General features: G+C 50.5%; 1 protein-coding gene across 3 annotated transcripts in view; it reads left to right on the top strand.

The window, feature by feature from the left end:
• The first annotated feature begins 6,966 nt into the window (after positions 1–6,966).
• ANXA6 (annexin A6) overlaps positions 6,967–27,237 on the top strand; it is a 52,455-nt gene continuing 32,184 nt past the window's right edge. For 2 of the 3 annotated variants that reach the window (XM_060144058.1, XM_060144056.1), the window contains exons 1-7: positions 6,967–7,073; positions 16,419–16,462; positions 22,032–22,122; positions 22,824–22,918; positions 23,753–23,866; positions 24,836–24,926; positions 25,835–25,914. In XM_060144058.1, the coding sequence (XP_060000041.1) occupies positions 16,445–16,462; positions 22,032–22,122; positions 22,824–22,918; positions 23,753–23,866; positions 24,836–24,926; positions 25,835–25,914 (489 nt within the window). In that variant the 5' untranslated portion in view covers positions 6,967–7,073; positions 16,419–16,444. Of the gene's footprint in view, positions 7,088–16,418; positions 16,463–22,031; positions 22,123–22,823; positions 22,919–23,752; positions 23,867–24,835; positions 24,927–25,834; positions 25,915–27,237 lie in introns of all 3 variants that reach the window. The other variant, XM_060144057.1, reaches the window with a different exon arrangement.

Below are 27,237 nucleotides of genomic sequence, written 5' to 3'. Positions count from 1 at the left end.
AACATTTACATTAGTATTCTGTAGATTGGCAAACTTAAACTTTTTATAATTTCTAGAAACATGTGCTTTCTCATAGAAAATTTTCTCAGCATGGCATCAAAGATATTTACTAATAGTTCCAAACATCTTTATTAGAGGATGCCTATGCTCAGGAATTAATGTCTCAGTATCTTTTTAATTTGGGATTGATCTAGATATTCAATACATTTCTATCATTCAACTTAATTTAGCAAAACTCTACAGTTTCAAGTTCCCAAAAAGATTTAAGGAAACTGTTTTTAGGTAGACATACCATAAAACATAATTAGTCTTAAAGAGTTCACCTAAACTCTTATCACATTTACATTTACTTAAGAAAATTTTACCATACCAAGTTATTATTCTTGCTGACAAATCTTGTAACAGAGATAACATGAACTTATTTGACTTTTAGTTAATCTACATACAATAAAAGTATTGTACTTAATGTTGATAACTCTAAAGACCCATCTGTATTAATCAAAACAACAAAGTTAAATTAGCTTTATTTACTGTAGATTAATCCTAGATCATGTGGACTTGAAAAACATTTGGCTTAGTTTCTGTTATATTTTGGCGAGTATACTCTATTTATATACTGCTTTTTTGTTTTAAGCCAATTAAATAGAGTTCTTTTACAAATTAGTTTTAGCAACACCATCTGAAGGTAGAAAAAATACCATTATCTATAATGTGCATACATAGATATATATACAAATAGACACAAAGATCTCATAGTTTTCATTTTAAAACTTTAGTCATGAATCAGGTATAATACTGATTATATTACTAGGTATAAAACTCACTCGTTTATAGAGTTTATTATACTTAGTGAAGTAAATCAGACAGAGAAAGACAAATATATAATATTGCTTATTTGTAGAATCTTAAAAAAAGATACAAATGAGCTTATTTACCAAACAGAAACAGACTCACAAACATAGAGAACAATCCTATGGTTACCAAAGGTGAAGGGGGTGGCATAAATTAGGAGTTTGGGATTAACAGATACAGAATACTATATATAAAATTGATAGGGACTTCCCTAGTGGTGCAGTGGTTAAGAATCCGCCTGCCAATGCAGGGGACACAGGTTCCAGCCCTGGTCCAGGAAGATCCCACATGCTACAGAGCAACTAAGCCCACGTGCCACAACTACTGAAGCCCGCGCTCCTAGAGCCCACGCTCCTAGAGCCCGTGCTCCACAACAAGAGAAGCCACCGCAATAAGAAGCCTGCACACCATAACAAAGAGCAGCCCCTGCTCTCCGCAACTAGAGAAAGCCCACCCGCAGCAACGAAGACCCAACACAGCCAAATATAAATAATAAAATAAATAATAAAAAATTTTAAAAAATAAAATAGATAAGTAACAAGGACCTACTGTACAGCACAGGGAGCGATATTCAGTATCTTGTAATAACCTATAAAGGAAAAGAATCTGAAAAAGAATATATAACTGAATCACTTTGCTGTGCAACTGAAACTAACACAACACTGTAAATCAATTATACTTCAATAAAAAAACAAAAAAACTCACTAGCTTAGGGCTTCCCTGGTGGCGCAGTGGTTGAGAGTCCGCCTGCTAATGCAGGGGACATGGGTTCGTGTCCCATTCCGGGAAGATTCCACATGCTGCGGAGCGGCTGGGCCCGTGAGCCAATGGCGGCCGCTGAGCCTGCGCGTCCGGAGCCTGTGCTCCGCAACGGGAGAGGCCACAACAGTGAGAGGCCCGCGTACCACAAAAAAAAAAAACAAAAAAACCCCACGACACCTCACTAGCTTATAAATAACAGTTGGAATAAATTGCTTACTCACTCAGATGACTAAAGTCTTTCACTATTTGTAGAGAAGATTTTTAAGATCTGTATGTGCCCTTGACAAGCAGTTTTAAGGAGGCTATTTGGGCAAGAGTGTCCTTTAGGCAGTTTGTGTTTAAAAAGGCCTCTTTTCCTTTTTTTTTTTTCCCCTCCTGTCTTGGAAATTGGAGATGGCCTAGGTAAGAGTTCTCAGAGAGGTTACAAGCCTTTTGAGTTAAAAGGGGATCCATGAAAAAGAATGGGTAGAATGGGTCGAATTTGAACTGTCTCTAGAGTGCATTTACAGTTGTGCAAAGATTTGTAAGATGTAACTTAAAGGACATTGTAGGTTGATCCACCCATCTAAAAGCATTATATCTGGTTTTAAAAGGGGCTGTCAGAGAGCTTCCCTGGTACCGCAAAAAAAAAAGGGGGGGGCTGTCATTACAGAAAAGTCAGTATGGCTAGCCTTCTGCACGGGATAAATCTCAGTGTTAAAAAAAAAAAAGAAGGAAGTTCAGAGTGAGATGGCTAGCAGGGAGGAGAGCATCGTGGTAGATATTCAGAGGAACAGGGAGGAACAGAGGAAGCCGGAGAGAGAGCTCTCAGCAGCCTCAGAGGATGTTTCCAATGTGGAAATCCTTTGAGATAATTAGGAGTTTCTCTGAGGGAAGCAACAGTGGGTTCATTATGATGTTTCGAGGCTTCCAATACCAATTGAAATAGGCTTCCCATTATTTGTTGTGTTATATCCTTTTTCTAATTAACTGTGCAGATAATCTAATTTAGAAATTTCAAGTGGGACCCAGTTTGGCCAATTTAATTGTAAATCATCCCAGGTAATCATAGTCCAGTAAGATCAATACTTGCAGGACTAGGATACATAGTTTTTACACATAAATCCAATAGGAGTTTCAGAAAGGGGCTGCTCTACAGTCTTACCCTTAGAGAGTGAATTTTCCATTTTTCTAAGAGTGATTAGTCACCAGACCAAAATGGGAAACAAAGTCCTGAAAACAGAAGCCAGCACAGAGGAGACCCAAATAGAGTAGAACTTCTGCCAAGGTGGGAGGTTCAGGTACAAAACTTACCACTATGAGCCAGGACCACCTAAGAAACAACAGAGCACAAAGGACTCTTAGAGGTACCTTATTCCCATCATAGTGATGCTGGAGTTAGGGAGAAGGCAGGTCACTGTATCCCATTTGTCTGACACCAGGTCCACCAAAGACATGCAGAAGGCTGCAGATAAGAAGAGAGTTTATTTGGTCTTCAGAACTGCAATTTGGGAGACACAGATTCCAGTAGAACTGAAAGAGTGCTCCAAGGAAGAGAAAGAATCAGGGCTTATAAAGGCAAAAGCGGTGAGGCTGGGAATTCCCTGGCCTTCCAGTGGTTAGGACTTCACGTTTTCACTGCCAAGGGCGTGGGTTCAATCCCTGGTCAGAGAACTAAGATCCTGCAAGCCATGTGGTACGGCCAAAAAAAAAAAAAAAAAAAGTAAGGGAAAATTGTACTTGTATTTAAAAAAAAAAAAAACAGCCATGAGGCTGGACTCTGACATAAGAAAGTAAATATTTGTCCTTAAGGGATGGCTATTATGAGTTGTTTTAGGGTAAGGGTCTGATGAGTACATTGAGTACCAGGCTCTGGATGACAATAGATATTCTGGAGAACAATAAGTCAAAAGATCAGATTCCAAATAGGCTGAGACAAGCATAAGTCACACTTCCTCAACGGCCTCCAGGCTCCATATTTAGAGAGCTCTCTTAACAATACCAAGTCCATTTGGATTTTCCTTTCACATTGCTCTGCCCAGAGAGCTAGGTAAAACATTATTTCTGGGCTTCCCTGGTGGCGCAGTGGTTGGGAGTCTGCCTGCCGATGCAGGGGACACGGGTTCGTGCCCCGGTTCGGGAGGATCCCACATGCCGCGGAGCGGCTCGGCCCGTGAGCCATGGCCGCTGAGCCTGCGCGTCCGGAGCCTGTGCTCCGCAACGGGAGAGGCCACAACAGTGAGAGGCCCGCGTACCGCAAAAAAAAAAAAACAAACATTATTTCTGAGTGTATCTGTGAGGATTAGCATTTGATTCAGTAGACTGAGTACAGAGGCTTGCCCTCACCAACGGGGTAGGTATCATCCAATCCACTGAGGGACCAAATGGAACAAAAGGCAAATGAAGGGCAAATTTCTCTGTCTCTTCTATAGCTGGGACGTCTCTCTGTTCCTGCCTTTACACCTAAGAGCTACGTCTTCTCATCCCCCTGCCCATCCCTGTCCCCTCACTACCTTCCTGCCCCCTTACTCTCCCTCTGGCTCACTTCACTCCAGCCACACTGGCCTCCTTGCTGTTCCTTCAATATTCCAGGCTTGCTCCTGCCCTGGAGCGTTTGTTCCAGCTGTTTCCTCTGCCTAAAACACTCTTCCCACAGATCTCCCATCAGCTCTGCTACCTTCCTCACCTCCTGCATGTCTTTGTTCAAATCTCACCCTCTCATTGAGGCCTCTGCTGAACACCTTACATAATATTGCAACTTCCCATATCATCCTGGGACACTTCATCTGCTTCTTCTTACTGTCCACACCACTTGTCACCTCCTAACATATTGTCATGTTTACTTATTGTGTGTCTATCTTCCCTCTGCTGGAATGCAGATTCCATGAGGGCAGAGATCTTCATTTTGTTTACTAATAAAACTCCTAAAATAGTGCCTGGCATGCAGTAGGTGCTGAATAAATATTTACTAATGAATTGTGAGGATTCAATGTGACATTGCAAGTAAAGCACTTACAACAGTGCCTGGCTCATACAAAATGCTCAATAAATAGCACATACGATTATGATGCTTGAGGAAACCTCACCTCTATCCTTGCTGGGGCCAGCCTCCTCATATCCTATCTCAGAAGGTGTTGCTTCTGAAGCCAAGCAGGACCCTGTGGGGCTCCCAGGTACAAATCCTTTCTGTGTCCCCATTTCTTGTTTGTAGAAAATAGGCTTTATTTAGAAGCAGGTTCAAACAGTTGCTAATCAGGGAAGGGAGGGAATGCAGAAACAAGGGAGGAGCAGTGAAGAAACAGTGCAGCCTCGGGTCAGGGTCCTGGTTCTTCCTGAACGAATATACATAACAATATCTTTTCTTTTTTTTAAAATAAATTTATTTATTTATTTTTGGCCGCGTTGGGTCTTCATTGCTCCACGCGGGCTTTCTGTAGTTGCAGAGAGCGGGGGCTACTCTTTGTTGCAGTGTGCAGGCTTCTCATTGCGGTGGCTTTTCTTGTTGTGGAGCACCAGCTCTATGCATGCGGGCTCAGTAGTTGTGGCTCGCGGGCTCTGTAGTTGTGGCTCACGGGCTCTAGAGTGCAGGCTCAGTACTTGTGGCGCACAGGCTTAGCTGCTCTGCGGCATGTGGGATCCTCCCGGACCAGGGCTCAAACCCGTGTCCTCTGCATTGGCAGGCGGATTCTTAACCTCTGCGCCACCAGGGAAGTCCCTCATAACAATATCTTTGAGTTTTTCTGCAGGAACTAAGGCCCCCACACAGGAGGAGGATGTTAACTTCAGCCTGAGCACAAGATTCCTGGAACCACCCTGTTACCTCGCCACCAGCCAATCAGAAGAAAGTCACACACCTTGCAGCCCTCACCCCAAATTTTGCCTATTAAAAATTCCCCCCCCCCAAACAATTGGGGAGTTTGGGGATTTTGAGCATGAGCCACCCATTTTCCTTGCTTGGCCCTGCAATAAACCTTTCTCTGCTCCAACTCTGATGTTTCAGTGTGTTTGGTGCCACTCTACTTCGGACACATGAACTTGCGATCGGTAACACTTCTGTTGAATACTAACAGCAGATCTCATCTTAAGGTAATTACTTTATTTATTTATTTATCTATTTTAATTTCTTCTTAGTCTCCTACTAGATTGCATTCATCTTTTGGTCACAACACTACTCTCATTCAAAGGTCTAGGTTATGTGGGATCCATCTGCTGTGGCCATCATAGCACTTTATAGTTTCCAGATTACAACTGCCTAAACCGTATTGTAACAAAGACCTAACCATCTGTCTTCCATAAGAGTGGAAGCTCCATGCGGGCAGGTCTAGGCAGCATTTCCTATTTGCTCACTTTAGTCTCCCAGCTCAGTGCCCAGCATGCAGCAGGTAATCAATAAATGTTGGGGGGATGTATAGATGAAAGAACATACTAGGTCCCCTTGCTAAAAAGGCTTAGAGTTCTCTAATTAGTGACAGGTTGAAGACAGCCTTTGGAAAGAGCATTAATCATCCCTATCTTTTGCTTGAGCTAACTGAAAATCAGAGCATCTAAGAGTCTTGCCTATGAAGACTCAGCAGTCCAGGGTTGCCATCTTTCCATCAAAGCAGAATTTCTAAGGGGTGGGTGGGTGGGAAGTACTACTGATTTCACTGCAGCATCACCTCCTCCAGGAAGTCTTTACAAATCCCCTGGGGGACAGTCATTCTCAGTTTCCTCTGGATTCCCAAAGAGTTTATCACTTTTTTATTATTCTATGGTTTTCCCCACAGCCCCGGATTATAACTGGTGGTCTGTCTCCCTTTCTTCTGGACTATGCACTCTCCTGAGCCAAGCTAGAGCAAGCGCCCCTCTGGAGTCACCTGGCACAGGTTTGAATCCGGCTCCACAACTTACTAGCTGTGTGATCGTTTAAAAACTGGGCTTCTCTGGGCTCTCCTCTGGAAAGTGGCTAAGTAATGTCACGGACCTGAAGGGGCTGTGGAGGGACAGAATCTGATCAGGCAGATTAGGTGCTTGGCTTTAATTTTATCAAGCCTCAAGGTTCTGTTTCTCAACAAATCTTTGGTGAGCAGTAGGAATTTGGGGACAGTGTCCAGAACTGGAGTCGGGAGCTTTGACTTCCAGCCCTGAACGGCCGAGTGACCTTGGCCAAATCCTCCTCCCCTCTTCAGGTCGCAGGTCTGGGGTCTGAGCAGAAACGGAGTTTTTCCTGGCGAGGCCCCTCCCGGCTGGTGACATTCTAAGATTCCAGGAGCGAATGAACTTAGCGGGGGCTGGGGGGTGGGGGTGGGGTCGGCGGGGAGGGGGGGAGGTGGGACGAGCCCGATTGGGCCCCGCGCGCCACGTGTCCGGCCCGGGAGCCGAGGACTGTTCTCCCGGCCCGCCCCTGCGCTGCGGCTGCTGCTGCTAACGGGCTCTGACCCAGCGAGCTCCGCGTCCGCCTGCTCGTCTGTCCGTCCGCTACAGGAGGCTTCCGCCGCGCGGTGAGTAGGTTGAGGTAGGAGACGGGATCGCTCCAGTGGACCCCCACCCCTTCCGGCGGGCTTCAGGGATGCGGGGGGCGAGCCATAAATGCCCAGTCATCGCTGACCCACGCCTGCCGCCGGCTCCGAGGAGGGGCGCGGGAGGTGGAGGCCGCGGGGACCGGGAACCCGAGGGCGCGGGAACCCGACTGGGTCGCGGGCAGGGCGCGTCTGCGCAGCATAGTGGAGCAAATCCACTGCCGCAGGCGGGGAAGCGGAGGCGGACGGCGGGCGGGAGGGAAGGGAAGAGAAAGGAGGGGAAGGGAAGGGAGGAGAGGGGAGGCGAGGCGAGGGGAGGGCCGGCTCTGCAGAGGGTGTGGTGGAGGGGCGGGGGGGCACCTGGGCCGGGGCCACGCAAGCTGCTGGCCGTGCTTTGCGGGACTAAAGCGACTCTGAAGGCTCGGGGTTGGAGACAGCTGGACAGGGGACGGACCCGCAGGGAAGGGTGTAGCTGAAGCCGAAGACTGAGGGCAAGAAGAGTCGGACCCTGCGCTGCACCTGAAATGGTGGTCGTTGGGGCAGGGCTCTTTGTGTGCAGACCGATGGGGGACCGGCTGTCCACACCTCAGGGCCCCAGTGGACCCTCCCGCCCTCTTGGGGCCACTCCTCGCCTCTAAAGGAGACTCCAGCTGGGCTCCAGGGGCCTTGTGATGGGCCAGAGGCCCCACCCTTCTTCCTGCGCCCCCTCAGCCCAGTTTCGGCCTTTCCAAAGCTTGGGGGCTTCAGATGACTCCGCAGATGCGAGCATGGGCGTGAAATACCTTGAGTCGGAATCCCAGCTCCACCAACAACGTGCAATGTGACCTTGAATCCGTAGCTTTCCCTGTCTGAGCCTCAGTTTCCTTCCCCAAGTCCAGAGCTGATAAACCCAGCCTCTCAGAGGAAACAATGGCTGTGAAAATTGATTTATCTGTCAGCTGCAAGGAATGATTACAGGTTTGGAAGTCTTGACTACAGGCCTGGGAAGCCTGGCCTACCCAGCTAGTACGTGCAAGGGGATGGGGTGGGGGTGGGGGTCCTTTGGGAGGATCCACCCTTTGCTTCCTCCCTCCCCCTCCTTTTCTCTAAACTCTGATGGGTCTTCCCCGACAATTCCAAATTTGGACATACGGCTTCTGGGTTTGTAAAAGAACTCTGGTTTCCCTGGTCTGCCCTTTTCCCTCACTTCCCCTTCTCCCCTCTACCCAAAGCACACCTTAAATTGCCTGCCCCACTGACCCAAATGGGATATCGTGACCTGCTTAGCCCTCCCTTTGGAGGTGAATGACTGCCCAGCTTCAGCTGCCATGGACCCTGCCCCTCTGGCTGGCAGGCCCTGTGCCATGCAGAGGGCACTGGCCTAGGGGCCAGTGGAAAGCTGGGTCACAGTTCCAGGTGCCAGGGGTCCTTGGGCAAGCCCCTTCCTTCTCTGTGCTTTAGTTAGCATTCTGTGGCGAAGTCTGCTGAACTGACTGCCCCTTGCAGTGCTGGTGTTCTAGAATTCAACTGTTCTAAGATTTAGGATGGTGGGAGTAGGGTGGGGCAGAGGCCTCTATCCCCCTATGCAGCTGTGACATTCACTCAGACATCTTTCTTTGCCTTCCACTCCTTGTTCCCGAGGCGCGGGCTGCTGGGATACAGAAAATATTTGTGGTTTCTGGGTAAGGGTCACAGCTGTTGCTGGGGCAGACTGTGGATGTGAATGTGCAGAGGAGAGGGCTGTCCCTGGGAAGTCGGGGACCTGGCCTCTTGGGGCTTGTTCCTGGGACAGGGTCGGGGAGCTCTGCAGTGTTGGGTAGCCGCCAGCGTCTGGACCATCTGCACTGCAGCACCCAGAGGGAGCCCTGGGCCACCAGGCTCCAGCCACACCCAGTCCCAGCCTCTGCCCTGCCACTAGCCACCTGGAGCCCCGGGGACACGCCTACCCCTCTGAGCCTTAGTGCCTGCCTCTCTAGAGGGACAGGAGCTGTGCCCAGGGCACCCAGCTGGTAAAATGGGTTGGAGTTGCCTGGCTTTTCTTCATGGCCATTCTAGAATTTTCCAGGGAGGTCCAGTAGTGTCACCAGCCTCACCCCACCCAACCCCTCTAAGATGCTTCCTGGGTGGGGACAAAGCACAGGATGTGGTCTCTACCCTGATTTTTCGAGCAAGCATGTCCGTCTACCTCCCTCTCAAAAGAGGAGAGGAAGTCTTGGGTGAGGGTGCCTTTATTCATCCTTTTAAACTTCTTGGTTTGGAATCCAGCCATACTCCCTTTCCTCCTGGGGTTGAGGACCCTCCCCACTCCCCCCACCCCCAGACTGGCTAAGGAGGAGTGCCTGTCCTTGGGTTCTTGGAGGATGAGGTTGATAGCCCCCTCATGAGATTATAAGATGGGAGATGTGAAAAAGTGCCTTGTAAACTGTAGAGTGCCCTGCCCAGAGAATCGAGTGCTCTGTGGTGTGGTGCCCCAGAAGGGTGTAGTGCTTGAGAAAGCAGGTGGTCCGAGCCTCAGGTTCCTCATCTGCAAAATGGGTGTCCTCGTAAATAATAGTAAAATAGTCATTTTTCTTATTTATTGAGCGCTTCGAACTCACCAGGCCTAGGCTGAACCCTGTGTTAGATGCTGTTACCACGCCCGTTTTGCAGATGTGGAAACTCAGCCCTCAAAAGTTTAGGATGGAAAGAATATTAACCCTTGCCTAGGGCGTCCTGTGTGCCAGGGCGTCTTCTGAGCACCAGATATGTCTTAATTCTTTTCACCCTCACCACAGCTCTTCTGAGGTGAGCATAATTTTTATCCCCCATTTTACATTTGAGGTTAAGTATGTGCCCAAGGTCACACAGCTCCTAAGTAACAGGTCAGGCTCTGATCTCAGGCAGTCTGGCTCCTGCCTCTGTACTGGGAGACGCTATGCTTTGCTATCTCTCACAAAAGTGACCTGAGCATTCCAACCCAGGCCAGTCCAACTCCAAACCCAGGGCCCCTGGACCATATCCTAAGGCCTTACCCTGCCCGAGGATCAATGATTCTGGGTCAGGAGAGGGAAAGACTCTGCTCTCTAAGAAACCCTAGTGCTGTGAGCTGGGGGGTGTGCCCGGGCACAGGGCCAGGAATGGCATTTACTCTGGCTTCATTAAAGGCAGGTCCTGGAGGGCGGAGGGGCTGGTCTTTGGTGTCTCCCTGCAGACTGGGGGAGGAGCCATCAGGAAAGGGGAAAGGGAAGGATCTAGATTTTGTAGGCCAGGGGCCTCCAAAGGGGGGTACATACAACCTGGGAGGCACTAAGATGATTTTCTGGGATGCCGGAAGAAACTTAGACTTCTTATTATATATGCTTTTAATCTTATGCTTAAAAATGTATATGTTTGTTTATCATGATGAATGATCATTTTTTTTCCTTAGTTACTGGCGGTGTATAGGGTCAAAAAAATTTGCAGATCACTGCAGAAAAATTTGTCAGCTTCGTGGGGTGGGAGATTCGTCTGTCTCATTGTCTGCTCTACCCCCACCTCCTGCCAATGGGCATGCAGGAGGCGCTCAATAAATAGGTTTTGAAAAGTGAGCCTCTGCTTAATCACTAACTTTCTTTATGAGCTGGGCAAGTTACTTAACCCCTCAAGTTATTTCCTCTCCTGGCTGTTTAACGAGTCTGAAAACCAGTAGGCAAGGTGATTCCTTTTTATTCTATGATTTTCCAAGGGAGTCACTAAAGAAAGCATGAAAACCACTCAGTACCTTTCACTCAACAATGCTTATGAACCACACTTAGTAGTAAGGGTACATTAAGGAAGCATATACAGTAATTTTAAAGAAAAGGTAAAATCATTCCTCATATAAAAATGATCACGTGCTAAAGATTTTATTCTACTCAATAATCAGTGACTGGACCAGGCAGATGTTAGAACCAGCTCAGAAGAGAATCAGCAGATGCCTTTATATTGAAAGGAATGTACAAATGGAGGCAAACTTGTTTTTCCACCAGAGGTGGGGGAAGGGAAGGGAAGTCCACTGAACCTTTATCAGATGGGACAGAATGAGCATGTCTCTAAGAATTATCGTGCATTTTTACAGATTTTTTTTTCTTCTCACAATACCTTGGAGACAAGCAGCCTCCATCTAACTGAGGAATGATAAATCCACAACGGTTGACCCAAGCCACTCACGAGTAGATGGTTTTAGAGTCACACACTGTGGTTCAGAGGTGGGAGAAATCCCTCCTGGCTTCCTAGAAAAGTTAGCAGAATCACCTAGGAAAGTTTTCAAAAATTACCAAAGCCCAGGCTTCATCCCTGGCCTGTTGAATCTCTGGGGGTGGCCTTATGTTTTGGTAAGTTCGAAAAACTCCCCAGGTGGTATTAATAAAGCCAGAATTGAAAAGGCACTGGTTTTGTTGCTAGAAGGCTGGTTAGAAAATGCCAGTGGAAGAGATTCCTGGTTTAGGGGGGAGAGGGTGTGGTAGTGGGTGAAGAGGTGGAAGGCGAAGGCAGACAAATCAGGACGGGTGTCAGCGGCCGTGAGTGCGGAGCTCAGAGGGCCTGCGTCGAACGGGGGCCGTTGGAGATGAGTGGGCAGAGTCCCTCCGGCACTCCTGGGGCGCAGGGGTCTGGGTGATTGTTTTTTGCATGATCTTCCAGGTTATAAAATTTTTCTCAATTTGCCCTTACCCTCCACACCTGATCTCACCCCCTACTACTCAACATCTCCTCTCTCCTCTCAGAAGTACGCTCTGTTCCACCAAAGCCCACAGGCTACGTCTTGAGAACAGAAATGCTTTTTCTTATGCCGGTGTTTCTTCTCCCCTCTTTCTTCTCCTTCCTCTGCTTCATTCCATCGAGTCCAAACTTTTTTTTTTTTTGGTTGCGGCAGGCGGGCTCCTTAGTTGCATCATGTGAACTCTTAGTTGCGGCGTGCATGTGGGATCTAGTTCCCTGACCAGGGATCGAACCCAGGCCCCCTGCATTGGGAGTGCGGAGTCTTAACCCCTGTACCACCAGGGAAGTCCCAAGTCCAAACTCTTGATTGTGTACTTGTATCAGCCCTAATACGCATCTTTAACTTTATATATGTATAGCGAACATCAACAATGGAACATGAAAGGGCAAGATCAATTTAGAAAGTTGTAATATTCTCATTCTGCACCCCAATGGATCACTGTGCCCAGTACCCCACTTTGGAGACCACTGCTCTAATAACGGTGATTGTGATAACAGAAGCTACCACTTATTAAACATCTACTCTGAACCTGACCATGCTAAGTATTTTACCTGCCTTTCTTCATTGAATTTTCACAAAAACCTTATGAGATTATCATTTCTGAGATGAAGAAACCGAGTCAGAGAGAAATGATGTAACTCCCCCAAGGTCATGAGCAGTCAGGATTTGAACTCAGGCCATGACTACAAAGCCCACATTCTTTATTACAATGCCACCCTGCCTCCTTTGTAAATGTTTGGGACTTCATATGCATCTTGTAGATGTGGAAATTGAGATTCATATTTAGGTAACTTACAAAATTACTAATTGGTGGGGAGCAGAGCTGTGACTCAGTCCTTCTGCAGGACTTGGACAAGACCTTCTGTCTGGCTCTCGGTTTCCCCAGTGCTATAGTTAGGCAGTGGTGGTTGAGCCAGCCCTGGTATTCTCTACCCCAGAGTGTTCCTTCTGGAGCGAGTCCTGATTGCTTGCAGCCTAAAGGACTGAGGCAGGAGGTGGGCATAGCAGCACAAGGCCACCATCAGCTCTATCGTTGAATGGGTTTCTGGAAAATGGGTTTCTGGAATGATCTTCCATGATGAGCCTTCATGGAAATCCAGGTCCAAAGAGATTCAGGGTTCCTGAGAGGAGAGAGGTACTGGTATAAAGCGGCCATACCTGCCAGTCTTGAGAAGCTATTTCAACCAAGATGGTGAAACTTGCCTATTGGGGGTGGTGTGGGGATAGAGAGGAGTCCTGTGGCCTTGGGGGAGAGCTCTCCTAGGACTGTTATTCTGAGATTTTGCTGTGAAAATCCCTGGTGGATACCTACAAAAGCCTCTCACATCCACTCTGGGTTTTCCCAAGGAGGGAGTGATATTATCCACATTGTGCAGATGAAGAAACTGAGGTCTAGAGAGACAACCTGGCTTGTCTGAGGTTACAGAGGGGCAGGCTGGGAACCAGAACCTGGGTCTTTTCCTTCGGCCTCTTCCTAACGTCCCAGCGTGTTATTACCCGGGGGTGGGATGCAGGGATGTGAGCCATTGTCTGGGCCTGGCAAGTCACTTATCCTCCCTGAGATGCCTTTACTTCATCTAGAAAGTGAGGGGCTTGGAAGTAATTGTTAAGGGCCCTCTGGGGTTCTGAAACATTGGATATAAATCATTTATTCAGGCAACCTGAGAAGTGTGGTCTGGGTCGCCCTGGGAGGGATCAGAGCCCCTCGTAAAGCCAGGGTAGATGGCGCCTCTGTGATTACCTCCAGAGCTTCCCTGAAACCTCAGAGGAGGGGCTGTGGGAGCCTGGCCCCCCTGAACTGCAATCAGAACATCTAGTTCTGGAAGTTTGCTTTCCATGTATACACAAGACGTGCACTCACAAGAGGCACATATAAACTGCTCTCAGAGCTGAGAGTATTTTCCCAAAGACTTGGAGGCTCCTCCTCTGAGCCGTCCAGATGGGCCTGGGCTGCCGCCAGCAGCTGAAGTTTCCAGCAACAAGGCCAAAGGAAAATGCTTCGAGGCTGGAGGTGCAGGTGACGGGCCTCAGCTGACTTCCTGGGCCTCATGCAGTCCCTTTTTCTCTGCCGGCCCTGGAGCTCCCTCCAAACCTATGTTCTCCCTGCTGTGTCACATGTATTTTGCCCATACCATCCCCCAGACCTGGGGAAACCCAGAGCTGGCTCCTGGCCAGACCCTAGGGTAGATGTGGGTTCCTGCTCCCCCTCGGGGGAGTTTCTATTTCCTGAGGAGAGCTCAAGTTTGTATCAAAGGGCCCCTGGTTGTCAGGGAAACAGCAGGGTTTCCTCAAGCTCTGCTGTCAGCTCGCTGCGGTTACAGGCAGATCACTGCCCTCTGCTCTTCACTCCCAAGCCCATCATCTCACATCTGTCTGCTGACTGTAGTTTGGGGGACTTGTATTCAGGCAGTGGGGACACATGGGTAAACATGACAAAGCCCTGTCCTCAGAATGTCCCCCTAGCACACTGAATGCCACCATTTACGTCTCTGGCCTGGCCTTGACATAAGTTGGGTCTCATCCTCCAACTCTCCAAGGCAGAAAGGGGAAAGCCCCAGTTCTGTACTTAAGATAAGCTTGAATTCAGAGATGAGCAACGTGCCCAAGGTCACATAGCTGGTAAGGGACAAAACAGACTTGAATCCAGGTCTGTCTGTCTGACTCCAAACCTGTGTTCTCCCTGCTGTGTCACATGTCTCCTGTGGCCCCAGAGTGAGACAGCAGGATTATGGGCTGAGATCAGGGGCTGATTTCCCCTCAGTGTTGTGTTTTTTTTTTTTTTTTTTTTGGCGGGGTGGGGTGGCGTAGGGGTGATGGTATGTGAAGAACTGGAAAACACTGAGGTTACGCATCTCCTTTGTTTCTACCCTCTGTTCTGGTTCAGTTCCTTGTAGCTCTTACTGGATATAAGTCTGATAGAGTTTGTTATTTTTACTTTAAAAAAGTAATACGTAGACATGGTTTAAAAAGATCAAACCGTGCAGTCCTGACTACAATGGACAGCACTGGTCCTTCTTTCTCCTCACATCCCAAGAAGATGGTGGCTCTTCCATCTCTGCCCTCCTGCAGAGAGTGCTCAGTAGCTCCCCCGCTCCCCCTTCTCTAACCCCTTTCCAAAGCAGCAATGTCCCTTTTTACCTTTCTTTTTAGATAAGATATCTTTGTTTCTTATTCCTTCACTGCAGACCCTGTGTCCTGACACCCCTTTCAGTGAGGTCGTGTGTCCTGTTTGTTCAGTTGCCCACCCTCACCCATGATCTGTCCCATCAGAGAAAAACCCAAGCCTTTACAGTGGCCTTAGGCACTGGTCCCTTGATGCCACGTCTTACCAGTGTCCCCACCCCACTCCCTGCCGCTGTATCAGCCACACTGACCTCACTGCCTTCAGGTAGCCACGTGGTTCATGAGGCCTCTGGCCACTCCACCTGAGATCACACCCCTTGTCACTCTCTCCCAACCAAGCTTCATCTTTTCTTCTTAGTTTTTATCATATGTTTGTTATCCTTCCCCATTATAGAGGAAGCTCCAGCAAAGCACATGTTTTAGAAAGTCTCTTTTATTTACTGGTATATCCTCAGTGCCCAGAGCAGTGCCTTATAGGAGTAGATGCTAAAGAAACCATAGCCCGTGAGATATTTGCAACAGGTGACCCAGAGCCCCTTGAGGGTGCCCATCTACAGACTGTTAAGCCCCGAATTCTGGAACTGTTCTTGGTGACTTGGAAAGAGAGCATGCATGGTGCAGATGGCATGGACCCTGGGATCTAGACTTTGTTGAATTCAGGGTCTTTTTTTTTTTTTTTTTGCGGTACGCGGGCCTCTCTCTGTTGTGGCCTCTCCCGTTGTGGAGCACAGGCTCCGGACGCGCAGGCTCAGCGGCCATGGCTCACGGGCCCAGCCGCTCCGCGGCATGTGGGATCTTCCCAGACCGGGGCACGAACCCGTGTCCCCTGCATCGGCAGGCGGACTCTCAACCACTGCGCCACCAGGGAAGCCCCAGGGTCTTTTTTTAATTGAAGGATAGTTGATTTACAATGTTGTGTTAGTTTCAGGTGTACAGCAGAGTGATTCAGCTTTTTCAGGTTCTTTTCCATTTTATGTTATCACAAGATATTGAATATAATTCCCTGTGCTATGCAGTAGGTCCTTGTTTATTTCATATATAGTGAATTCAGTTTTAAGATGTATGATCTTGGGCAAATTATTTAACCTCCCTGAACCCCCATCCTCAGTTTCCTCCTCTATAAAAAAGGGGAATTTGACTCCAGGAAGGATTGCTGTGAGGATTAAGTGAGACAGCATCTGGGAAAGTGCCCTGCGTGGCCTGGAGGCGTCGTGCTGGTTAGTGGTCGTGCCCTTTCCCTCTTTCAAGTTCTCCTGGTTCCAAGAGTCTTTCCCATCCTGCTGTGAGCATCTGGACACTGGCTAGTCCATCCATTATCCTCCAAAAACTGCGCCTGGCCCTGAGCTGGGTCTTTGGGTGTGATTTAACCTGAAGGGCTGGAGGCAGCTGGAAAACAGCTGCGGGAGCACACTCTCCCTTGAAAGGAATGAGGCTGAGGAAATTTAGGGGAAAGAATGGAGGGAATCAGAGTGCAGAGGAATCTCATGGCATTTCTTTTTTCTCCACAGTGTTGTCTGCTGCAGAACTCGAGACCATGGCCAAGCTAGCACAGGTAAGGAAGCTTTCCCCTCCTATAGTCCTTCCCCTGGGCCTGGGCTTCTCACTGTGCCTGCAGCACAGATCCCTGGTACCTTCAGTTACAAAAGAGCTGGAGAGGTTCTCAGGCTTTGCTTGCTCCTATTATATAAGCCACAGCTCTTTCAGATGCAAGTGACCGATGACAGCACACAACATCCTAAGCAGCAAGGAGGTGTATTGGCTCACATGACTGAGAAGCCCAGGGCTTCAGGTCTGGCTGGATCCAGGGGCCCATGTGATATTGTCAGGATCCTGCCTCCGTGAACTGGGCCTCCTCTGGGTGGCTTCATTCTTGGACACATTCTTCCTTAATTATTCATACTAGCCATCAGCAGCAGCTCTAGGCTTCCATTCTGCTTCCTGGGCAGCGTGCAGGATACAACATAATTTATACCAAACGATTCCAGGGAAAGTCTTGGGTTTGGTTTTCATTGGCTGGGCCTGGGTAACTTGGATCCAGGTGGTAGAGCTGGTCCCACCTGAACTGCCTGGCCCAAGAGTGGTTCCCCCAGGAAGGGAGATGGATACTGGATAGGCAAAAGCATTAGAGAGGGTCCTCTCTGCTCTGGAGGTGGATTTGGGTCCTCTCTGTCACATGCATTTGGGATTAAGTTTCCCTGGCTTGGGAGACACCAGTCTTTCATGCTGTCTGAGCGCTTTGCTGGGCTGTGGAATTTGAGGTGTATCAAAGCTTTTACTCCTGTGTGTGGCCAGGATTAGGTTCCGTCCTTGGTCAGAGCTAGGTGTTGCTCTGGGCCAGGGTTTGCCCTGTTGGCTGGCCTTAGAGAAAAAGACGTGGTCACTGCAACAGTGGGGTTGAAAAGGGAGAATAAAACAAAGGGACCCCTGACTTGGCCCCTTTGGTCCCTCATGTCAATCGTAGAGCTATTGGCCACAGACATAATACAGGAGCTGTGTGATCTTGGGTGAGTTCTTTACCTTCTCTGTGCCCCAGTTTCCATTAGGAGGTGATTGAGCTCAGTGATAGCTAAACTTTGTCCCCATCTTCATGACTTGCCACCCAGTGAACAAGGGCCTTAAGGATGTCTATTCACAATGTTTGAAGAGCACAGTGTGTTATATGATGTAGGATCAGTACTCAAAAAAGTCTTAGCCGTGGCCTCCCTGTCGACCTCTGAGGAGCACACTTTGCACAAGTGGCCTCTCTGACCAGGAGAGAGTGCTAGTGGTTATAGACAAAGATCCAAGGCGTAGCTGTTGTTGCTACCCATTTCCCATGAGTAATCATCCCAGAGTTACTTCCTGAGAGGCATTTGAATTGCAGGGTTCTGGATGACCCAAGTGGACAGATCAGGTCCTGGGAGACCAGGGTGGCCAGGACCTAGGGCACACATCTTTGGGCTCCTGCACCAGTGCTCCCAGACCCTGCTGTCTGCCTAGCTGACCTGTGCTTTCTTGTCGCCACGGACCAGCAGCCATAGACATCCTACAAGCGAGAGTCCTAGGATGGCAGAGCCTTAGGGCGTCCCTTATCCTATGGGATGCATTGGAGCCCCCATGCACAGAGCTAATGCTCTAGTGGGGGCAGCAAAGGAGCTCTGGGGGCACGCAGGTTGAGGAAATAGGAAAAGTTGCCTGGAGAGAGCTACTTGAGGAAGAGCAAGGGAGCTGAGAGTGCTTTAGGTAGAGGGGATGCTGGAACAGAGGGGCAGAGGGGAGAGAACATGTGTGCAGGGCAGTAAAAGCAATTTGGATGCTTGGAGTGCAAGGGTTGGGGGAAAGAAGAAGGTGGCTGAAGACAATACAGGTCTTCCTTGACCTGCAGTGGGGTTACCTCCCAGTAAACCCATGGTTAGTTGAAAACATCATGCGTTGAAAATGCATTTAATCCACTGACCCCACTGACCATCAGAGCTTAGCCTCATCTACCTTAACTGTGCTCAGAACTCTTACAGGAGCCTACTGTTGGGCTAAGTCATCTAACACACAGCCTATTTCATACTAAAGTGTTGACTATCTCATGTAATGTATTGAATACGGTACTTAACGTGAAAGCCAGAATGGATGGGTACAGAATCGCCGTCGGTGCATTCGGTGACCACCCTCGTGGTCGCGTGGCTGCCTGGGAGCTGCGGCTTGCCCCTGCTGCCCAGCATCGTGAGAGAGGACCCTACAGCATATCGCAAGCCCAGGAGAAGATCAAAATGTACAATTTGAAGTACAGTTTCTACTGAAAGTGTATCACTTTTCGAATAATCGAAGTTGGATCAGTCGGGTACTGCCTGTGCTAGGGAAGAGTGAGAAAGGTCTTCCTTCCACTGAGCTGAAGTTTGTGTCTAATGCTCCCAATTATTAGCACCCCAACTCTGCTCCTGTGCACCCCTTCCCAACACACACATGCGTGCACACACGTGTACACACACACACACACAGAGGCACAGAACAAGCCACTCCCTCTTTTCTCTGGTCCAGGCCGCCCCCAGTTACTTCTACTGTGATCTCTGTGTCAGTTCTCCCTCTCTCCTTCCAGAAGGGGGGACCCTGAGGCCCAAAGTCATAAAGAAATAGTGTGGTGTCATAGAAAGGCCCAGAGGCATGGCTCTGTGGCCTTCATTTCACAGGGATGTTCTGGGTTTGACGTGAAGGTGAGCATCAGAACGCTTAGGGGACAGGGCGAGAGTGGCAGGTGTTGGTGGGGAGGCCTGGGTCGGGCCTGCTCCAGGTGGAGTCCTGGTTGGGCAGCCACCTCTCTGACTCATGTGGCTTAGGTTCCCGAGCGGCCTCGGGACTCCTGCTCTAGCAGCAGCCTGGGTGGAGCCTGGGGTCCAGGCTGCTCACCAGCTGGCACTGGGGCCTGCTGAATATTTCAGGGTAGAAAGTCCTTTCTCCTCTTCTCTCCCCTCCCCTCGCCGGTACTTGAGGCCAGGAACCTGTGTGCCGGAGGAGTGGCAGGCGGTCAGGGTGAGGTGGAGAAGTGGGGACAGCTGTGCAGGTGGCACTGGGAGATGTAAATTCACCAGGTTGGTGTGAGAATGACCAATGATGGGAAACCTGGGTGATTTGAAGGACTGTCCCTGCGTCTCTAAATGTGACCAGTGCTGGGGCCCCCCTGCGCCGCCCTCTCCCCATGGCTGTGATCCTGCAGGGTGCTGGGATAACTAGTCTGACGGGCTACTTACTATTGTTGTGCAAAGAGCCACATGGGAGAGAGACCGACTTGCAGCTGGCCAAGCCCGCCTCTAAGGGGAGCGTTTTCTCCTGTTGCGGACGCACAGGCTCAGCGGCCATGGCTCACGGGCCCAGCCGCTCCGCGGCATGTGGGATCTTCCCGGACCGGGGCACGAACCCATGTCCCCTGCATCGGCAGGCGGACTCTCAACCACTGCGCCACCAGGGAAGCCCTAAGGGAGCGTTTTGATCGGGACTTGTGTCAGCAGTTGGACTTCCTGTCCTCCAGCATGGCATGGCCTCATCTTTCAGCTGCAGCCTCTGCCCCAAATGCTGCCTCAACCACTGCACTGGGTGAGGAGGGAAGAGGGGGGAGCAGAAGCAGGAGAGAAGGCGTCAGCTTACTGCTGGGACCTCTTCCCTTCTTCCTGGGGGCTCCGCTTCCATCCTTCTCCTCTCCTCCTCCCTCCCTCCTGCCCACTTACAATCCCACGATCTTGGCAACTTTGGGCATCCGCAAGAGCCCTGAAGAATCTGGGCTTTCTTTCCTGACTGTTCTTGTATGCTCTTGGCGCCAGGCCTTTGCCATGCTGTTTCTCTGTATGAAGCCTTTTCCTTCCCTCCCCTACCCCTTGGGCCAGCTGTTGCTCATCCTTTAGGGCTCAGCTTAGCCTTCTCCTCCAGGAAGTCTTCTTTGATTGCTCAGGGTATGTTCACAGTCCTGTGTCTGCCCGTACACCTATCCACCTAGGAAACAAATGGTGCCTAGTTGTGGCAAGCCTTGAGCTAGCTGCTGGGAATACATCAAGACAGATACGCGTGGATCTTTCTAAAGGGAGTATCTCTTTTCTGGTCTGGGTATCTGGCGTGTGTCACTCTTTCTTTCTCTGCCCAGCGGTGTGATCAGGTTGCAGGGGATTCACGGGTGGCGGGAAGAGGGCCGTTTCCCTTTCTGGTCATCCTCCCTGCCAGAACTTTAAATAGCAACCCTGCACCCACGCATGCATACCTTGGAGGAGCCAGCAACGGCTGACATAAACCAACAGAGCGTTCAAATGCCAGGCTGGGTCCTGCAGTGCAGGTGCCGGGAGACGCAGGAGGTGGTCGGAGGCTCATTTGCTGCCGTGCACTTCTTACTGCTCTAGGCACAGTTATGCGAGCCACCCTGCCCTTCCCATGCAGCCTGTCCTGGTTCCCTCATGCACCTGGAATTGCCCTCCACTGTTTTCCCAAGTCGCTTTGCCTCTGTCGTGGGGTATTTATTACGAGCTCTATGCTACTTTGTGTTCTAGTCTCTCTCCTCCACTGGGTCAGAAGCTCATGAAATTCAGGCTCGGGTCTTCTTTCTCCCTGAATCTTCGGCCCCTCACATCGGACCTGGCACAGGCTAAGTGCCCTGTCACTGCACTGTGTGCTTAGTGCCCTGGGCTCTGGTATCCACGGCTATCCCAGCTCTCGCTGCTCTCCGGGGCCCCATGGCTGACCCATATCTGACTTCTCTGTGAACCAGCCCATTGTGCATTCAGCTTCGATGTCTAAGATTCTCTGGCTCTGCCTCTCCCCGCCTTTGTCCCAAGGACCCAGCCAGCTTGTCCTCAGATGCCAGTTCATGGCTCAGTTTACTGGGCCCAGAAGAGCAGCACCTCATCTGGGTGTTGATTCTGAGGGTGGCTCTGGGGCCCCCACCCTGGGCCAGGACCCCACCCTCAGAAGCTGGCAGCTGCAAGGTTTCTGGAGCTAGAGAGCAAAGAGGAACTGGAGAGAGATGTGGGTTCTGTGTGACCCCAGCAAGTGTTCCCTTTGTGGGGCTTGGTTTCTTTGTTTCCATGATAGAGATCATCTGAAGCGCTTCTACAAGACACTAAAAAAATCACACTCGTGGAGGTGAAAGGGCTTTGTACATAGACATATATGGAGCTCTGGTTATTTTTGCAGGAATCATTCCCACCCCCTGCACTCAGTCTGGGTTTTATCTCTCCCGGCTCCTGGGAAAGTGGTACAGAGCCGGGGGCTTGGCCGAGCGCTCCTCCCGTGGGGAAATGGTACCACCCTTGGGGCAGGCGGTGGCAGGAGGTACAGGGAGAGTCCTCCGTACCCTTGCCCGGGCTTTCTGTAGCCAGAAAGAGGCAGGGAGCTCAGCCACGCTCCAGGTGAGCGACGAAGGTGTCTGGGGTAGGACAGTGCAGGTGGGGATAGAGAGAAGTGGGCAGATTCCATCTCACCACGTCCCGGGTCTCTTCAGAGAACTGTGAAAATACACCCCTGGGTCTTGCCGTGGCCATTATGGAGGCTGAGTTTTGGGATTTGTAACAAATATCTGATCATTTTAGGGACAGCGGGGACCTGTATCCTGTGGCCAGGGCTGGGAACCCCGTTCAGGGCCAGCACTTCACCCTCTGCTCTTCTCTCCACAGGGCACCAGGTACCGCGGCTCCATTCACGACTTCCCCGACTTTGACCCCAGCCAGGATGCCGAGACTCTGTACAACGCCATGAAGGGCTTCGGTGGGTGCTCGGCCCCCAGGAGTGGGGCCCTCAGGAAGAGAAGCGGGATTCAACTGGGCTTGAGGGTGTCCCCATACCAAAAGGATAGCCCTTTTGGTGGGCGGTGGGGTGGGATGGTGAGATGTCCTCGGTCATTCTTTGGTCTCCTCTCTTTATTATTATAATTTTATAATGAACTATTCGAATAAAAAGATCTAAAGAGTAGGAGAAACTTTACCCATAGACCTGCCGCCCAACTTGAGAAATAGCACTTACTTCCTCCTATAGTTGAAACCTCCATGGTGGGTCGCCCTCCTGATAGCATCACTCTGTCTTTTCTCTTGGGGGTAAGCACTACCCTGAATTTGCTGCTTATTCTCTTTTCTTTTCCCTATCACTGAAATAACCCTGTCCTGGGCGTTAGGACACCTGGGTTTTTCTAAGCCAGGCTCATTAGAAGACCTTGGGTGAGTTGTTGCTCCTTTCTGGGCCTCAGTTTCCTTATCCGTGTGATGAGCTAGATCACGGGCCCTCTGAGCTCAGATACTCCATGTGCTAGGATCTCTCTCAGTGGTGGCTTGTCAGGTCCCCATAGATTCCCCCCTCCAACGTCACTGCCTCACGTGAGCAGAAGGCTGATGCTGAGGACTTGCAGGGAACAGCCCTGGTGGGCTTCCTGGAGGCAGGTTGGGGTAGGGTGACGGGTGCCTCCCCTCTTCTAGGCAGTGACAAGGAGGCCATACTGGAGCTGATTACTTCCCGGAGCAACAGGCAGAGGCAGGAGATCTGCCAGAACTACAAGTCCCTCTATGGCAAGGTAACCATGGCAACCAGAGGGCGGGTGGGATGGGGGTGGTGGTGAATGATTTCATTCACCTGTGTGTTCAGGGCCTTTTCTGAGTATTTTACTCCAGGTCGGCCTCTGTGCTGGCACTTCCGCCCTCCTTTTTTCTTTTGGCTGTGTTGCGTCTTTGTTGCTGTGCGCGGGCTACTCTTCATCGCGGTGCGTGGGCGTCTCATTGCAGTGGCTTCTTGTTGCGGAGCAAGGGCTTAGGTAGTTGCGGGCGCGTGGGCTCAGTAGTTGTGGCGCACGGGCTCTAGAGCGCAGGCTCAGTAGTTGTGGCGCTTAGTTGCTCCGTGGCAGGTGGGATCTTCCCGGACCAGGGATCAAACTTGTGTCCCCTGCATTGGCAGGCGGATTCTCAACCACTGCGCCACCAGGGAAGTCCCCTCCTTTTTTCTTCTCTCAGGCAGGGGCCATTCAGCCATGGGAACATTTAGAGCACCTGCTTTACGCTGGGCACTGTGTTAGGGGTTAGGGCTACACAGGTGAATAAGACCTGAGGGTGTTAACCCTATGGACTCACGGACCGTGGGAGAGACACACAGGGAACAAATAAACAGACAACGGCGGGGAAGAGGCACAGTGCTGTGGACTTGAATCCTGCCACTTGCTAGCTGCGTGCCTCTGGGGAGGTTACCTGATGTCTCTAAACCCATTTCTGAAGGCTGATGATGGTATGTACCTCCACGAATGAGGATTAAGTGATATTACTTAGTCCAGTGCCTGTACAGAGTAAGTGCTCATTAAATGTAATCCTGATCATTATAACTGCTCTTCTATCTCCTCCTCCCTCTGCCCCGCAACCAGGACCTCATTGCAGACTTGAAGTACGAGCTGACAGGGAAGTTTGAACGACTGATTGTGGGTCTCATGAGGCCACCTGCCTATAGTGATGCCAAAGAAATTAAAGACGCCATCTCGGTATGAAGCGTGGGTCTGCGCATGTGTGAGGGTTGGGGGCGTGGTTAATGGGAGATTCCAACCTCTCCAGCAAGCGTTCAGTGAGCCCTGCACCCACCCCGCGTCTGTGCCCTGCTTGGAGGCAGCTTGCCCAAATCCTATCCCAGAGGGGCGCCACGGTCTCTTCCAGATGGACAGAGGTGGGACAGGTGTCGGTGTGAGGCCCACCCTGTGAAATGGGGCCCTTGGCCCACACGCCCACCCCAGCAGCTTACAGTCCCGAGGAAGCAGGACACAGGGAAGTGGAGACAGATTGTGTCCAACACCCAAAGGGCAAGGGCATGTTAAAGGAGGTCATGAGGACAGGCCCTGGGCTCGGGGTGGCTGGAGAGGGCGTCACAGAAGGTGAGAGGATCGAGCTGGGCCCAGAGCCTGGAGAGGATTTGGTTTGATCAGAGTGGGCTGGAGAGGAAAGGGCAGCAGCGGCTGAGGAGGTGTGTTCAGGATCTGAGGGGCAGCCCAGGCTAGTGGAGGTAGAAAGTCGCTCCCCACCAAGCGGCAGGAGACCAAATGCCCTCGAGTGTACTTAGCACTTTACAGTTTATAAAGTGCTATGATCTTTGCCTCAGATGAGCTAGTAAACATGAATTTGTTTCTAACTACTAAACGTAGCCATGTAAGAGGTTATCACCTTCTCATTCTTCCTGTGAGTTCAGTAGAGCAACTAGTATCATCTCCATTTTATAGATGAGAAAAGAGAGGTGCAGAAAGATAAAGTTTTTTTAATGAGCAGTCACAAAGCAAGCTTCAGGCAGAGGTGGCGCTAGAACCCCGTCTCGGGGCAGCAGCTCCAGCGTGGTGCCTAAGAGCTGTGTTAGGGGCACCCTGAGTGCTGCGGGTTTCCTTGCTCTGACCACCCCAGGTTCCCATCTCGGGGCTGGTGGCCTCCCATCCCAACCCTTGACTCACATGCCCCTTCCCCTCTCCCAGGGCATTGGTACCGATGAGAAGTGCCTCATTGAGATCTTGGCTTCGCGGACCAACGAGCAGATCCACCAGCTGGTGGCAGCGTACAAAGATGGTGAGAAGAGCGGGAGGGGCCATTCAGGGTTTTCCAGATGCATAATGAAGTTGATCACAAGAGTAGGGACCCTAAGACTCTACCCATTCACCTTTTTTTTCTCCTTCCCTCTGTTCTGTCCATCCATCCAGTAAGTACCTGCTCTGTGCTGGGCAGTGTGCTAGGTTCTCAGGATATGGCGGTGGGCATCCGTATAGTTCCTGCCTGAGAGCTTATAGATTAACGAGGTAATGAGGGATACAGATAATAAACAGGTAAACAAACATGACGATGACTTGTTGTGGTGAAGTGTTATGAAAGAAACAAACAGAGAACAAGCATCTGACTTTAACTGGGGAGGACGTGCTTCAGACAGGTGGTTTTGGGAGGAAATGAGAAGGATCCAGTTGTACACAGAGTGGGGAAGAAGACCCAGGAGAGGGAATGGCAAGACCAAAGGCCCTTGAGCAGAATAAGCCTGGTATCCAGTGCAAGCCTAGAGCCTAGGGCAGGACCGGATTACACAGGGCCGTGTAGGCCAAGAGAGAGAGACAGTGTTTATTTCAAGCCCAGTGGGAAACAGAGGCGCCCACGATGAATGTGGGCTTTAAGACAGTCACCCATGTTGCTGTGGATTGGAGAAGCAGAGAGAACAGTCAGAAGGCCGTAGCCACTCTCCAGGTGAGCGACGACGGTGTCTGGGGTAGGACAGCGCAAGTGGGGATAGAGAGACTTGGGCAGATTCCATCTCATCACGTCATGGGTCAGTACAGAGAACTGTGAAAATACACCCTGGGTCTTGCCATGGCTGTCACGGAGACTGGGATTTGTAACAAATATCTGATCATTTTAGGGGCAGCAGGGACTTTTATCCTGGTTTCCTGGGGTGTCCTGGGGATGGGACTAGAGCTTGTGTTCCTTCCCCGCAGCCTACGAGCGAGACCTGGAGGCTGACGTCATTGGGGACACCTCTGGTCACTTCCAGAAGATGCTCGTGGTCCTGCTGCAGGTTGGTCCACCTTGGGGCCCTCCCCGAGCTCTCTGCCAGGGTGCAGGGGGCTGTGAGCACCTTCTCCCTGTTTTCCCAAACAGGGTGGCCCGTGAGGGCCTCCTTGGTGGTTCTTCACATGTAAAGTCCTCCTTGGTGTTTTGTGGCCTCCCCCCTCCCTCTGCCCATCTTATCCTCAAACTTGAGATGGTTTCTCTCTGGCTCACCTGGGTGTGGAATCTGAGCGTCCAGGGTCTATTCTGTCCCCCGTGGCTTGCACAGGCAGGTGACCTGCATTTCTTTTCACATACCCTGTCTCTCTTGTGCTCCTGTGTCCTCCTTCCTCTCTCCGCACGTACCCCTTCCCCCTCCTCTCCAGCCTCGCTCCTGCCAAGGCTTCCCCAGCCGCTGCACCTACCTGAGCTCACCAGCAGGGGCGCCAGCGGGGTCATAGCATCTCTGGAGCTGCCTGCGTGGCATTCCCCCATAGCCAAGCCCTGCTACTCCCTCCCACCCACGGATGACATAAAAAAGAGCGTAAAGATGCTGCACACTGGTGTCCGTGGCTGAGTTCTGCCTGCCCAAGTTGGGTTTCTTCCTTTGTTCATTTCCCCCCACATACGTTTTTTTTAAAAAAACACTTTGAGTTAGTTGCTAACATTTAAAACTAGGGAGATTTTGGTCCAAAACCAGATCTCTAGATTCTTTTGAATAATCGAAAGCTCTGGCAACAGCAGGCCTGCATTCTGCACGACTGCAGTGGCTGGAGTACACATCCCACCCTGCTGCTTCTCCTCTCCCTGCTCAGCCCCTTGGGAACAGGCATTGAGGTATCTCAAGTCCAGCTCCAAGGACCAAACTTTTAGGAAGGTTTATATATAAAGCCACCTCTTTGTTTCTTTCATTGCCCTCCCTCCCCTCATCTTACAGCAGCTGCTCCCAGTTCTTTTCCTCTTGTTACCATAACTATCCTCATTCGGTATTAAGCAGCTGCGGAATTATCAGGAGATGATCTTCAAGAGTGGGAAAGCGTGGCCTTTGCCCCCATTTTCAAAGCTCATGTTCCGGACAGGAGCGTGCCAGCCTGTATCTTGGAGTCAAAGGTGTGGCCTCCTCAATATCTAACATCTAGCAGGCGGTTACATGGCACGGATTGTAAGCGTACCGGCTCTGTCTCCTTAGGCTCGCCCCCAAAGAGAACCAGGGGGTTTGAGATCGTGAAATGCACAGTTCAGGGGGAACAGGAGATAAGCATAGGCTTGACCTCTGCCCACATAACTAGGAGCCGGGTATGGCTGGCCCCTGGCCCCTATGAGTATCCCCCTCTGTCTGATGGGGCGTAGG

This window comes from Lagenorhynchus albirostris, chromosome 3 (assembly GCF_949774975.1).
Source record: "Lagenorhynchus albirostris chromosome 3, mLagAlb1.1, whole genome shotgun sequence".
NCBI classification, from domain to species: domain Eukaryota; kingdom Metazoa; phylum Chordata; class Mammalia; order Artiodactyla; family Delphinidae; genus Lagenorhynchus; species Lagenorhynchus albirostris.
The sequence above is the reverse complement of the archived record's forward strand: the minus strand, read 5'-3'. Positions and strand labels throughout refer to the sequence as shown.